Here is a 14661-nt window from a genome sequence, read left to right as displayed (position 1 = left end):
CCGCACCGCAGGGCCCCCCCCCCCCCCGCCGCGGCCTCCCGGCCACCGGCACCGGGACCCCCCCGGTGCCCCCCGCCCCGCCCCACACGCCAGGCCACAGCTCGTATCCAAAGTGAGTTTTATATATAATTTATCTGTACACACGAAGGACAAAGTACCTCAGGTCTGCGCTGGGGGGGGGGGGTGCCCCCCCTCGGGCTGAGCCCCCTCCCCCCCCGCCCCAAAACCGCTTCAAAAAACAACCAAAAAAAAAAAAAAAAAAAAAAAGTCACTTCATTATTTTGTGGGTTTTTTTGCATTTAAAAGGGGGGGGGAGCTGCCCCCCCCCCCCTCCCCGCCAGCAGCCCCCCGGGAGGGAGCGGGACCCCCTGGCCGGGGAGGGCCGGCGCCCCGGGGGGGCTGCGAAGGTGCTTTGCCTGTGTCCCCCCCCGCAGGCGGCACTTCAGTTTGGCACAGGGAGGGGGCTGGGGACCCCCCCAAGCCCCCCAGCCCCTCCGGGGGGGCCCAGCTCCCCTCTTTGGCACGTGGGGGATTTCAGCAAAGGGGGGGGGGGGGGCTGCACGCCGCCCCCCCTCCGCAAACCCCCCCGGTGCGGGGCTGGGAAATGCCCCCCCCAACACCCCACCCTGGGGGGGGGCACCCCCCCAGCCACCTCCCTTTTTCCTCTTTTTTTTTTTTTTTTTTTTTTTTTTTTTTTTAAATATGTGGATTTGGGGATTTTTCCTTTTTTGTCCGACCCCGGTGCAGGCTGGGGGGCACCGGCCCGGGGCGGGGGGACACCACGGGGGCCCCCCCTAACTCCCTCCAGGGCCGGCGTTGAGGAAGTAGGTGGTCATCTCCCCCTTGCCCTTGACCTTGACCAGCCCCCGGCACTCCAGCGCGTAGCCCTTGGCCGCCAGCACCTGGTACAGGTCCGTCGTCACCTGGCGGGGATGGGGAAGGGGACGTGGGGGTGAGGGGGGGCTCGGGGGGGGCCCTGTCCCCCCCTCCCCGCCCCCCGGCTGACCTGGATGCGGTCGGGGACGCCGGTGCTGTCCATGCGGCTGGAGACGTTGACGGTGTTGCCCCAGATGTCGTACTGGGGCTTGCGGGCCCCGATCACCCCCGCCACCACCGGCCCCATGTTCAGGCCTGGGGAAGGGGGGGGACGCACGGGGAGGGAGCGTCACCACCCCCCCACGGCCACCGGGGCGAGGGCACGGGGACGCGCGAGGGGCAAAGGGGGGGGCAAAGGGGGGTGTGGGGGAAGGGGAGGGGGTGGGCAAAGGGTTTGGGTGTGCAAAGGGGCGTGCGAAGGCGAAGGGGCGTGCAAAGGGGTGTGTAAAGAGGGGTGCAAGGGCACAGGGTGTGTAAAGGGGTGTGCGAAAGCGAAGGGGTGTGCAAAGGTGAAGGGGTGTGCAAAGGGGCATGCAAGGGCAAAGAGGTGTGTAAAGGGGCGTGCGAAGGCAAAGGGGTGTGTAAAGGGGCGTGCAAGGGCGCAGGGGTGTGCAAAGGGGTGTGCAAAGGGGCATGCAAGGGCAAAGAGGTGTGTAAAGGGGCGTGCGAAGGCAAAGGGGTGTGTGAAGGCCGCGTGTGCAAAATGGAGGGGGCGTGCAAAGAGCTTGCATGTGCAAAGGCATGTGTGAGGGCTGTGTGTGCAAAGGGGAAAGGGTGTGCAAGGGTTTGTGCGTGCAGAGGGGTGTGCAAGGGCCAAGGGGTGTGCAAGGGCTTGTACACAAAGTGGCCTGCAAAGGCCATGTGTGCAAAAAGGAAGGGGTGTGCAAAGGGTTTGCATGTGCGAAGGGGTGCGCGATGGCAAAGAAGTGTGTAAAGGGGTGTATGAGGGCCTACGTGTGCAAGGGCTAACGGGGTGTGCAACATCAGTATGTGCAAAGGCGTGTGAGGGCTGTGTGGGCAAAGGGGAAAGGGTGTGCAAGGGTTTGGGTGTGCAGAGGGGCGTGCAAGGGCCAAGGGGTGTGCAAGGGCTTGTACGCAAAGCTGTCTGCAAAGGGCATGCATGCAAAAGGGCAGGGGCGTGCAAGGCTTTGCCTGTGCAGAGGGGTGCACAGAGGCTGGGTGTGCAAGGGCGAAGGGGCGTGCAAAGGCCACGCGTGCAAGGCTACGCCCCAGGGCCGCGTGCGCGGAAGGGACGAGGCGCGCGAGAGCCGGCAGAGGCGAAGCCGCCTGCAAGGGCCAGGTACGCGCAGGGGCGCGCGGGGCGGCTGCAGGTGCAGAGGGGCGTGCAAGGGGCGTGCAAGGGGCGTGCAAGGGGCGCTCACCGATCTTCATCTGGAAGTTGTTGAAGGAGTGCTCGTTGATGTACTTCATCTGCTCCATCAGGTGCATGGCGTAGTCGGCCAGCGCCGCGATGTGGCTGCGGCCCTCGCGGTCGTAGGTGGAGGCGTTCAGCCCCGAGGCCGCCATGTAGGTGCTGCCGATGGTCTTGATCTTCTCCAGCTGACGGTACTTCTGCTCGCTGATGATCTGGGGCGGGGATGGGGGGCAGCGTCACCCCCACCCCGCCTCTCCAGCGCCTCGCGCGCCCCAGCTCCTGCACCCCGTCCCTGCGTGCCCCGCGCACGCTGCTCCACAGCCTCTCCAGCACCCTGTGCGCTTCATTTCCGTGCACGCTGCTCCGTGGCCTCTCCAGCAGCCCGTGCACCCCATCTTCTGCACCTCATCCCCTTGCACCCCATCCCACAGCTCCATGCACGCTGCTCCGCGGCCTCTCCAGCACCCTGTGCGCTTCATCTCCATGCATGCTGCTCCGTGGCCTCTCCAGCAGCCCGTGCACCCCATCTTCTGCACCTCATCCCCTAGCTCCATGCACGCTGCTCCACGGCCTCGCCAGCACCCTGTGCGCTTCATCTCCGTGCACCACATCCTCATGCACGCTGCTCTGCAGCCTCTCCAGCACCTCCTGCACCCCATCTTCCTGCACCCCATCCCTGTGCACCCCACGCATGCTGCTCCACAGCCTCTCCAGCACCTCCTGCACCCCATCTTCCTGCACCCCATCCCTGTGCACCCCACGCACGCTGCTCCACAACGTCTCTGGGGCTCCATGCACCCCATCTTCCGCACCTCATCCCCTTGCACCCCATCCCACAGCTCCATGCACGCTGCTCCATGGCCTCTCCAGCACCTCCTGCACCCCATCTGCTTGCACCCTGTCCCTCTGCACCCCACGCACACTGCTCCACAACCTCGCTGGGGCCCCAGGCACCCCATCCCCTGGCTCCATGCACGCTGCTCCACAGCCTCTCCAGCACCCTGTGCACCCCATCCCCATGCTCAGTGCTCAATGGCCTCTCCAGCACCCCACGCACCCCATCTTCCTGCACTCCACCCCTGCGCACTCCACGCACGCGGCTCCACAGCCTCTCCAGCACCTCCTGCACCCCATCTTCTTGCACCCTGTCCCTCTGCACCCCACGCACGCTGCTCCACAACCTCTCCGGGGCTCCATGCACCCCATCTTCTGCACCTCATCCCCTTGCACCCCATCCCACAGCCCCACGCTCGCTGCTCCACAGCCTCTCCAGCACCCCAGCCCCACGCTCGCTGCTCCACGGCCTCTCCAGCACCCCACGCGCCCCATCCCCGTATACCCCACCCCATCGCACCCCACTCCGCCCTCCGGCACCTCGTCAAAGTCGGCGATGATCTCATTGAGCAGCCGCAGGCACTCGACGCCCTCGTTGTTGGCCTCCAGCTCGACGTAGAACTCGGAGAAGTTGCTGATGGAGGCGAACATGACGGCCACGCACTCGCAGGACTGGTAGTAAAGCTCGTCGTTACGACGCTCCCGCGCCAGAAAATGCGCCGCCACGTCCTTGGGCAGGATGTTGTGCAGCAGCCGCCGGTTGTACGCCTGCAGCTCCTCCATCTCCTCCTTCTCGCCCGTCGCCTGCGTCGCACAGCGCCATGCGGGAGCCGCGCCGGGGCCCCGCGTCCGCCCCGGCCCCTCGCCCCTCCTCCTACCTGCAGCTTCCAGAGGAAGTCGAGGCGGGCGGTGGACTCGACCTGCTGCGCGTGCAGGTACAGCGCCAGCGCGAAGACGGCCAGGATGACGGGGGTGACGTACCGCAGGGCCACCTTCCCCTCCGCCGGGCTGCGGGCACCCCCCGCCCGCTGAGACGGGATGCCGGACGAGTCCGTGCCCACCCCAGGGCTGCACCCACCCCGTAAGATGCACCCACCCCAGGGACCCCCTAAGATGCACCCAATCCCCCAAGGATGCACCCACCCCAGGGACCCCAAAGCTGCACCCAGACCCCAAAGATGCACCCACCCCAGGGACCCCCTAAGATGCACCCAATCCCCAAAGATGCACCCACCCCAGGGACCCCCTAAGATGCACCCAATCCCACAAGGATGCACCCACCCCAGGGACCCCAGGGCTGCACCCAGCCCCCAAAGCTGCACCCACCCCAGGGACCCCCTAAGATGCACCCAGTCCCCCAAGGATGCCCCCACCCCAGGGACCCCAGGGCTGCACCCAGCCCCCAAAGCTGCACTCACCCCAGGGACCCCCTAAGATGCACCCAATCCCCCAAGGATGCTCCCACCCCAGGGACCCCAGGGCTGCACCCAGCCCCCAAAGCTGCACCCACCCTTGCAGCACAGCCCCCCAAGGGACCCTCCTGCTGCTGCCCACCCTCAGCCCCCTACTCCCAGTTCCCCGCTGGTCCCAGTTCCCCGCTCACCATTCGCCCTGGGTCACATTGAAGGAGGGCCTGGGGGGAGAGGAGCCGGGGGTTAGCGGGGTGGGGACGCAGCGGCCAGGGTGGGGACCCCGGGGGGGGACACGGGGCACTCACAGGGCGTTGGCCACCACCAGCAGGTCGGCGTTGTCGAAGAGGGCGGCCTGGGGCCCCTCCACCAGCACCAGGTAGGTGGCCTCGATGGCCACCATGAGCAGCAGCTTGCCGATGCTGCTGATGTGCAGGAAGACGGAGCAGGCCAGCAGGCTCAGCACCACGCTGTAGTTGAAGTACTGCGGGAGAGACGCCGCGGGGATGCGCCGGCACCCCGTGGGGACCCCCTGCCGGCACCCCACACCCACGGGGACCCCCTGCCAGCACTCTGCACCCTCAGGGGCTCTGTGCCAGCACCCATGGAGGACCTTGCACCCGTAGGAACCTATACCAGCACCCTGCATCTGCGGGGACCCTGTGCCAGCACCCTGTACTCTTAGGGACACTGCACGGGCAGCACCCGGTACCCTTGGGGACCCCATGCCCAGCACCCTTGGGGACACCACGCCTGAAGGGACCCCATGCCAGCACCCTGCATCCTCGGGGACTCCATGCCAGCACCCTGGGGGATACTGTGCCTGCAGGGACCCCATGCCAGCACCCTGTACCATCGGGGACCCAGTGCCAGCATCCCTGGGGACGCTGTGTCTGCAGGGACCCTGTGCCAGCACCCCGCATCCTCGGGGACCCTGCGCCTGCACCCATGCAGGACCTTGCACCCACAGGGACCAATGCCAGCACCCTGCATCTGTGGGGACCCCATTCCAGCACCCATGGGGACCCCTCGCATCTTGCATCCTCAGCCACCCTGTGCCAGCACCCAAAGAGGACCTTGCACTCACAGGGACCCGTGCTGGCACCCAAGCAGGACCCTGTCCCAGCACCCCGCACCCGTGGGTGCCCCGCAGCCGCTCACCTCGGGGAAGTCGCAGACCAGCCCGTCGCGGTGGCAGGGGCCCGCGGGGGTCCCCAGGGAGAAATTGAGGGCCCGGAGCTGGCAGGGTCCCACGGCCTCGGGGGTGACGTTGAGCTCGCGGGCGGCGCAGTCCCGCAGGGCCACCCGGCTGCAGGCGAACTGGGAGGGAGGGAGGGGTGAACCGGTGCCCCCCGGCCCCCGCAGCCCCCGCCCCCCCACGGCCCCGCGCCCCTACCATGTTGACGAAGGCGGCGATGAAGACGAGGAGGATGGTGAAGACCCCGATGACGGTGCTATGGACGCGGGACTGGACGATCTTCCGGGAGAGCCGCTGCAGGGCGGCGGGGAAGAGCTGCGGGGGGAGAGGGACCTCGTCACGCACGACCGAGCCCCCCCACACCCCCACCCATCGGCCCTGTACTCACGGCGATGCAGGAGTAGACAGCGCAGACGAAGAGGATGGCAGCGAGGAGGATGAAGATGCCAACATAGACACCGAGCATCAGCGGGGAGCTGGGGAGAGAGGTGGCCATGAGCACTGGGGGGTCAGGGGGCCAGGGACCGGGGTTTTGGGGGGCCGCGGCACTCACTGGGGGAACACCACGATCTGGAGGCAGCAGATGAAGCAGAAGACGAGGAGGGTGCAGGCCACGTAGCCACCGAAGCGGTCGTCCACCTTCTTGGAGTACTGCGGGGAGGAGAGGGGTGAGCCGGGCTGGGCGGAGGGGACAGAGGGGACCCCGGGGGGATGGAGGGGACAGAGGGGACCCCGGGGGGATGGAGGGGACAGAGGGGACCCCGGGGGGATGAGATGGAGAGGATGGAGGGGACCCCACAGATTAGGGGGGTCAGAGGTGACCCACGGCTGGGATGGAGAGGGTGGAGGTGACCACAGGGGCTGGGATGGAGGGGACCACGAGGCCAGGACAGAGAGGACCCAAGGGCTGGAGAGGATGGGATGAAGGGGGACAGAGAGGACCCCAGGGGATGGAGGGGAGATGAGGGGGACAAAGGTGCTGATGGGGCCAGGACAGAGGGGACTTCGGGGACGGAGGGGACCGCAGGCCCAGGACGGAGGGACCCCCACCTTCTTTTCCAGCTCAGGTGTCTGGAAGGTGAGCAGGAACTTCTTGACGTGGTCCTTGCGGAGCTGGTCGATGCTGCGGGCGTCGATGGCCCGGCTCAGGAACTCGTCCACCTCGTCCTCGGGGTTGAGGGCCTCCTGGGCGCCGCGGCTGCGGGCAGGGGTGGGTCAGGGACCCCCGGCTCTGCCCCAGGGAGGGGCTGCTGTGACCCCCCGGGCACCCCAGCACGGGGACACTTACTTGTCCTTGCTGGAGTCATCGATGCCCTGGGGAGACACAAGGGAGGTGGGGGGTGTCAGAGACACCGGCACGGATGGGGGGGACCCTCACAGATGGCAAGGACACGGGGCATCCTCCAGGGTCACCAAGGCCACCAAGGATGGGGGACAGAGTCCCCAGGGTAACCAGGATGGGGGGATCCCCAAGGGGTCCCCAAGCCTGGCAAGGACGGGGTGGGGGTCTGCAAAGGGAGGGGGAAGGGGTCTGAAGGATGGGGACCCGAGGGTCCCCAAGGCCAGGGAAGACAGGGGGGATCCCCAAGAACTGGGGAGGATTGGGGGGGACACCTGGGGGGTCCCCATGGGCTGGTGATGGTTGGGGGGATCCCTGAGGGCTGCTGAGGATTGGGGGGGACACCTGGGGGGTCCCCATGGGCTGGTGATGGTTGGGGGGATCCCTGAGGGCTGCTGAGGATTGGGGGGGACACCTGGGGGGTCCCCATGGGCTGGTGATGGTTGGGGGGATCCCTGAGGGCTGCTGAGGATTGGGGGGGGAGACCCAGGGGTTCCCCGAGGCCACGGGCTGCGGCAGGCAGGAGGAAGCAGGCGACGGCTGCGGGCAGGGCTGGGGAAGCCCAACGGCAGCCAAGGAAAGGCGGCGAGCAGCCGATACCGCCGCGGTGTGGGCCCCCGTGCCCGACGTCCCCCCCGAGGCCGCTCACCATCTGCCGGAAGGCCTTGGAGTCCTTGGTGCGGGAGAAGGAGCGCTCGGGCACCCAGCGCGGCACCAGCCCCTCCATCGAGTTGGCGCGAGCCCGCTGCAGCTTGGCCAGGATGGCTTTCTCCTCTTTCTGCAGGGCGACGCGGCCGTGAGAGGGGCGGCCCCGGCTCCCCCCGCCGTGTCCGCCCCACGGGCCCCCCGACTCACGCGCTTCTGGCTGCAGCCGACGATGAGGAAGGTCTCGATGTTGTGCTCCTTGAGGTAGGCGTTGCGCTCGCCCCCGTGGCCCGGCTCCACCTCGTAGTCCCCGTTCAGGTACTGCAGCGTCGCCCAGGTGATGTGGATGCGCCTGGGGATGGGGGGGATGAAGGCGCTGAGCCCCCCCGCCCCGTGTCCTGCACCCCGGTCCCCAGCCCAGCCCCTCCATCCCGGCTCACCCGGCTTTGCCGCCCGCTTCCATGTGGTTGGCGAGCGTCACGTCGTTGGACCAGACGTCGAACTGCCACTTGCGCAGCCCCAGGACGCCGCAGTGCACCCGCCCGCTGTGGATGCCCACGCGCATGTTCACGTTCACCCCCGTCACCTCGCGCACCAGCCTGCGGACGGCACCGGCGCCGCCGTGTCAGCCCGAGGCACCGTGACACCGCGTCCCGGGCCGGCGAGCAGCAGGGACGCGCCAGCACCGGGGACGGGCGCGACCCCCCGTGCTCCGCCCCGCTCACGAGATGGCCTCGATCATGTCGACCCCCATCTCCACGCAGCAGTGCGCGTGGTCCCCGCGCGCCTCCGGCAGCCCCGACACGCAGTAGTAGCAGTCCCCCAGGATCTTGATGCGCAGGCAGTGGTTCTCCTGGGGGGGGACGGGCAGGTCAGGGGGGCTCTGGGACCCCCCCCGGCCCCCCCGGCCCCCCACTCACCGCCGCCAGCTTGTCGAAGCGAGCGAAGAGCTCGTTGAGCGTCATCACCAGCTCCTGGGCCGTGCACTGCGAGGCCAGGCTGGTGAAGCCCTCGATGTCCGCGAAGAGGATGCTGCCGGGAGGAAGAGCATGGGCTGGGGAGGGACCACGCAGCCCCCCGGCCCCCCTCACCTGGTGACACCCCCCCAAACCTCCCCCACGCCCCCAGCCCCGCGGTACCTGACGTTGTCGTGCTTCTGGATGTAGATCTTGTGGAACATCATGTCCTCCTTCTTGGTGTTGATGTCCTCCTTCATCTCCATGGCCACGTGCTGGGGCAGCACCGAGAGCAGCAGGCGCTCCTGCACCCCAGCACCACCCCGTTAGCGGGGGGCCTGGGCCCTGATGGACCCCCCAGCCCGGCACGGGAGACCCCGCTGTCCCCGGGACCCCCGGGACCCCGGCCCACCTGCTGGCGGTTCTCGCGCTGGAGGTGCAGGCGCGCCTGGATGTAGCCACGGGTCTCCTGGAAGGCCTGGCGCTGCGACACCTCGGCCGGGTAGTGGGTGCAGACCCCCACCACGTTGGTGCAGAGGAAGATCAGGGCGTTGGCGCTGAGCTGGCGAGGGAGGTGGGCTCAGCACAGCCGCCCGGGGAACCCCGGCCCCACGGCAAGACCCGGCCAGCTCTGCCACCCTCCTCTGCACCCCAAAACCCCGGCTGCGGTACGGGGGGTGCTGTCAGGAGGAGCAGAGGGGCTGCAAGGAGGGACATGGGGACCCAAGGGAGGGGGACATGGGGATGCAGGGACCTGGGGACCAGGGGGAGGGGGATGTGGGGCACCTAGGGACACGGGAACCCAGGGCACAGGGGATGCAGGGACCTGAGGACACTGGGGAGGGGGATGTGGGACATGGGAAACTGGGGTGGGGAGGGCTGCAGGGACATGGGGACACAGGGGACCAGGGCAGGGTGAACGTGGGGGACCTGAGGAACCCAGTGCAGGGGGGGACACGGGGACCTGGGGGTGCAGGAAACCAGGGCAGGGGGCATATGAGGACGCAGGGACCCGGAGCAGGGGGGACACAGGGACCTGGGGCAGGGGGGACACAGGGACACAGCCAGGCCCCGCGGGCCCTCGGGAAGCGGAGGAAGCCGGGGGAGGGCCGGGAAGCGGAGATGGCTGCAGCGGGAGCGCTGTGGTTTCCCCCCTCCCCGTCCCCGTCCCCCGGGACCGGGGCCAAGGCTATTTATAGCGCTCCGGCGGGCTGGGAGCGGGGGCCACGCACCCACCCACCGTCCCCATCGCATCCCCCCGGCCGGGGGCCACGGCCCCATCGCCCCCCCCCCCCCATGGGGGATAACCCCGCTCGGGGAGGCTTCCCCTCCCATGACCCCCCCCAAGCCCCGCTGCCCTCAGCCCCCCGTCCCCCCCGCCCGGCATCGCGTTCCTCGCCCTGCGCCCCATGGGGACGGCACATGGCCCCGGCCCCGGCCAGGCAGGGCGAGGGTGATGGGTGGCCCCACGCAAGGAGGGGGAGCACAGCGAGGCCCTGCCAGGGACTGCGAACGCACGGCCCCGGGGATGAGGGGACCCCCCCGTGCCCCCCTGTGCATGCAGCACCCCACGGGGAGCACCCGCCACCCCAGGGGGGCAGGACAGGGGACACTGCCAGGGTCCCAGCCCCCCTGGGTGGCAGCCACCCCCCTGCCCTGGCGCCCTGGCCCTGCGTCCCCCCTCGGGGGCTTCCGCCAGCCCCACAACGGGGGCTTTGTGGGTGCCCCCCCCCCCCCAGCGCAGCCCACAATGGCGGGTCTGTGCACAGCCCCGCCGGGACGAGGGGCCCCCGCGCGGGGCTGCGGCAGCGGAGCGACCCCCGGCCACGCCGCAGGCAGCACCCACGGGCCCCTGGCATGGGGGACCCCCCCGGGACCCCCCGCACCCCCCGGCAGCTGAGGGACCCCTCCCGCATCCAGAATTTTCCACGTGCGGAAACATCAAGTGCAGAAAAGCCCAATTTTGCGGAGCGGGACTCGGGGAGCTGCCGGCGGGGACGGGGGGTCCCACCCGGGGCCTCCCCCACCCCACGGGTGAGCAGGACCCCCTCGGCGCAGCCCCCCCGCGCCCCCCCCCAGCCCTACCTGCTTCCAGAGGAAGGGGTCGGCGGCGTTGCGGTGCCAGGCGATGGCGAGGTGCAGGGCGGAGAGGAGGACGCCGGCCAGCACGGCCGCCCGCATCCGCACCGGCAGCAGCGTGTAGGTGATGTAGATGAAGAAGACGCTCCACCAGACGCCTTCGGCCGCGCTGCGGGGCGCGACGGCCACCGTCCCCAGCGCCTGCACCCCGGCCAGCAGCCCCAGCACCACGTAGCTCACCACCCACATGTAGTCCTGGGGGAAGGCGCTGCGGCTGCACAGCACCATCAAGAGCAAGAAAAGGGCCGTGGCGCTCGCCAACGCGGCGACCGCCGGCACGTGCGGGGTGCCGGGCAGGCAGTGGAAGAGCAGCATCACCCCGCAGACCAGCACCAGCACCCCCATCAGCACCGTCAGGCTGCTCTGGTTCATCTGGAAGAAGTAGCGCTGGTAAAGCCGCTCCAGTTTGGCCGACTGGAAGCGTTTGGAGCGGAAAACCTGGAGTAGCCGTCGCCAGCACTCGCCGGCCGACGGCCGCCCCCCACGGCCGTCGGCCCCCTTCGGCCCCTTGGCTTCGCCGTCCTCCAAGCCCAGGTCCACCGATTTGAGCCCCAGGTCGCCCGCGGGCCCCTTCTTGCCGTAGTGGTCCTCCTGCCAGGTGCAGCGCAGCCCCCGGGGGGGCCCCCCGCCCCGCTCCATCTCAGGGTCCTGCAGGCAGCTCATGTAGCGGGGGCCGCAGAGGGCGGCGCGGGGACGGGGGCCCTTCTTGCCGTTGCGCTCCCCCCATGCCGTCTTCCGCTCGTCCACCTTGGGCACCAGGATGCCGCTGAACCACGACATGCTGCGGGCGCCGGGAGGGGATCAGCGCTCGGTCCCCCACCCCGACGCCCCGAGAGGGACCCCGGCGCCCACGGGGGTGCAAGGCAGCGTGTTTCCCCCCTGGCAGGGACAGGCAGCGCGGGCAGGGAAGGGCCCTGCTGTCCCGGCCCGTGGGATGCGGACCCCAAGCCCCAGCTCTCCCGCCAGCCCCACGGCCCCCGCGGGAACGGCCGGTGCCCGGTGTCCCGGTGCCCGGTGCTTGGCCCTGCCGCGGCCGCCCCGAGCCCGTCCTCCCCGGCGCAGCGACCTGCGGCAAAGCTGGAACCGTCCCGGCCCTGTTTATCTTGAACGGCGGCCAACGGGCTGCACCGGGCACGGCGGCCCCGGGGCACCGGGGACCGGAGGGGACGTGGCAGCCGGTCCCAGCCCCGGGCGAGCGGCGGTGGGGAACGGCCGCCCGGGCAGGGCCGGCCCCGGCGGCGGCCGCCTCCCTGCCTGTACGCCTGCCCGTACGCCTGCCCGTACGCCTGCCTGCTCCGGGCACGGCCCGCGGGGAGCCCCGCCGAGCCCGGCCCGTTCACCCCGGACCCGCCAGCGCCCTCCCGCCACCGCCCCGGCAGCTCCCGCCGCCCCGGGCACCGAGCAGCTCCCCGGGCACCGCGCAGCCCCCCCGGGGCCGCCCCGCTCCCGCCGCCCCGGGGCCCAGCCCGCCCCCCCCCCCCCGCCCCGCTGCACCGGGCCCCGCGCAGCGCAGCTCCCCGCTCCCGGTCCCCGCCGCCGCCCCGGCCCCCCGCCGGTGCGCCCGGCCGCCTCCGCTCCGCTCCGCTCACCTCCGCCTCCGGCGCCGCCGCCCGCGGGGCCCCGCGCCCCGGCACGGCCCCGCCGCCGCTCGCTCCTACACGGCGGCCGCGCTGCGCCCCCGCCGCCGCATCCCGCGCCCAGGCCGGACCCCCGGTGGCGGCCCCGGTGGCGGTGGCGGTCCCGGCCGCAGCCCCGGCCCCGGCCCCGGCCCGCCCCGGCCGGTGCCCGCCCCCCCCCCGCCCGGATCCGCTCCCGGGCGCTCCCGGCCGGCGGCCTTAAAGGTGCAGCGGCGGCGGCGGCGGCCCGGTGCGGCCCGGTGCGGCGGGGGAGGCGCGGGCGGCGCGCGGGGGCGGCGGGCGCGCGGGCGCGGGCGGACCGGTACCCCCGGGGCTGCGCACACACGCGCACACACGCGCACACACGCGCCGCACCGACATGGCGGGGACAACGGGGACACGCGCGGCCCCGCGCACCCCCCCACCCCCCCAGGGCGCCCCTTGCACGCGCGCCCCAGCGCCCCCCCTTGCGCGCCCACCCCGCACGCGCGCCCCCTTGCACACGCGTGCGGCCCTCTTGCACGCGCACACGTACACCCCTCCGCGTGTGGGTGGGTGCACGCGCACGCACCCCCTGCACACGCACCTACACCCCCTCAGGCACCCCCGGCATGCACACGCGCACACACGTGCACGCACCCCCTTGCACACATACACACACGTTTTGCACGCACGCGCGCATGCACACCCTTGCACGCACGCACACGCGCACATACGTTTTGCACACATCCCCTTGCACACATGCCCCTTGTGCACACATCCCTCCCTTGCACGCCCCGCCTCGCACACCCCCCCCTTGCACACACATCCCTCCCTCGCACACACCCCCTCGCGCACACATACCCCCTTGCGCACACCCCCTTGCACATGCACACCCCTTGCACAAACCCCCTTGCACGCACACCCCTTGCACACACCCCCCCCTTGCACACACCCCCTTGCACACACACCCCTTGCACGCACACCCTTGCACGCACACCCTTGCACGCACCCCCCTTGCACACACGCCCCTTGCACGCACCCCCCCTTGCATGCACGCCCCTTGCACGCACGCCCCCTGCACGCATATCCCCTTGCACACACACCCCTTTTGCACGCCCCCGTGCCCAGGCGGGTGCAGGGCCCCCCCACGAGTGTGCGTGGGTCGGGCCGGGCCCCCCCGCAGCAGCCGGGCCCCCCCGCAGCCGCCCCCCCGCAGCAGCCGGGCCCCGGGGAGCGCTGATTAATCATTAATTAGCAGCCGCCGGCGGCGGGCCCGTGTCCCCGCGGCCCCACGCGGAAGTCCCGCCGCGGGGGGGGCACCGGAGCCCGGCGGGGGGGGGGACAGGGGCAGCTCGGGGGAGCCGGGGGGGACCGGGGGGGACCGGGGGGTCCCAGCGCGGGGCGCCGGCACCCGACAGCGCGGGGATGGGCGCTGGGGCTCTGCCTGCGCCTGGCCCTGCCCCGGGCCGGATCCTGGCCCCGCTGGGGACCCCTGGGACGGGTCCTGGCCCCGCTGGGGATCCCTGGGCCAGATCCTGACCCTGCCGGGGAGCCCTGGGCCGGGTCCTGGCCCCGCTGGGGACCCCCGGGCCGGATCCTGGCCCCGCTGGGGACCCCTGAGGTGGATCCTGACCCTGCTGGGGATCCCCGGGCCAGATCCTGGCCACGCTGGGGATCCCCGGGCCGGATCCTGGCCCCGCTGGGGACCCCCGGGCCGGATCCTGGCCCCGCTGGGGATCCCTTGGAGGGATCCTGGCCCTGCCGGGGAGCCCTGGGTCGGGTCCTGGCCACGCTGGGGATCCCTGAGGTGGATCCTGATCCTGCTGGGGATCCCTGGGCCAGATCCTGGCCCTGCTGGGGATCCCTGGGTTGGGTCCTGGCCACGCTGGGGATCCCTGGGTTGGGTCCTGGCCCCGCTGGGGAGCCCTGAGGTGGATCCTGACCCTGCTGGGGATCCCTGGGCCAGATCCTGGCCCCGCTGGGGATCCCTGGGATGGGTCCTGGCCACGCTGGGGATCCCTGGGCCGGGTCCTGGCCCCGCCGGGGCTCCCCGGGCCCGATCCCGCCGCCCCGCTCCCCGGGGCCACCGCAGCCCCCGCCCGTCGCCCCGGCCGGTGCGGCGACGCCGCAGCACCACGGCGCTGGGCCGGATCCGGCCGCCCCCGCGGGCACGGCGGGGCCACGGGGCGTGGGGCGAGTGCGCGGGGGGGCTGCGACCCGTCACGGCCCCGCCTGCCCCACGCGGGGCATATGGGGGCCGTTACCCGGGGGGGGCCGTTATCGGGGGGGGGG

General features: G+C 71.2%; 1 protein-coding gene across 1 annotated transcript; it reads right to left on the bottom strand.

Moving 5' to 3' along the window:
* Window positions 1–273: 273 nt before the first annotated feature.
* On the bottom strand, window positions 274–12501 carry ADCY6 (adenylate cyclase 6). The gene is made up of 22 exons (XM_082332435.1): window positions 12361–12501; window positions 10718–11552; window positions 9045–9194; window positions 8816–8937; window positions 8597–8708; window positions 8402–8529; window positions 8117–8275; window positions 7887–8028; window positions 7681–7809; window positions 6981–7006; window positions 6743–6890; window positions 6246–6343; window positions 6081–6168; window positions 5891–6007; window positions 5656–5814; window positions 4803–4978; window positions 4689–4718; window positions 3964–4093; window positions 3626–3889; window positions 2259–2463; window positions 1007–1131; window positions 274–923 (listed from the first exon to the last, which is right to left on the bottom strand). The coding sequence occupies exons 2-22, from the start codon at window positions 11549–11551 to the stop codon at window positions 795–797; spliced, it is 3471 nt and encodes a 1156-aa protein (XP_082188561.1). The 5' UTR covers window position 11552; window positions 12361–12501; the 3' UTR covers window positions 274–794.
* Between the last annotated feature and the right edge of the window lie 2160 nt (window positions 12502–14661).

The sequence above is a fragment of the Platalea leucorodia genome (genome assembly GCF_965183815.1).
Source record: "Platalea leucorodia genome assembly, chromosome: 23".
In the NCBI taxonomy this organism is placed as follows: domain Eukaryota; kingdom Metazoa; phylum Chordata; class Aves; order Pelecaniformes; family Threskiornithidae; genus Platalea; species Platalea leucorodia.
Note: the sequence above shows the minus strand (reverse complement) of the source record. Positions and strands in the feature narration are given on the sequence as shown.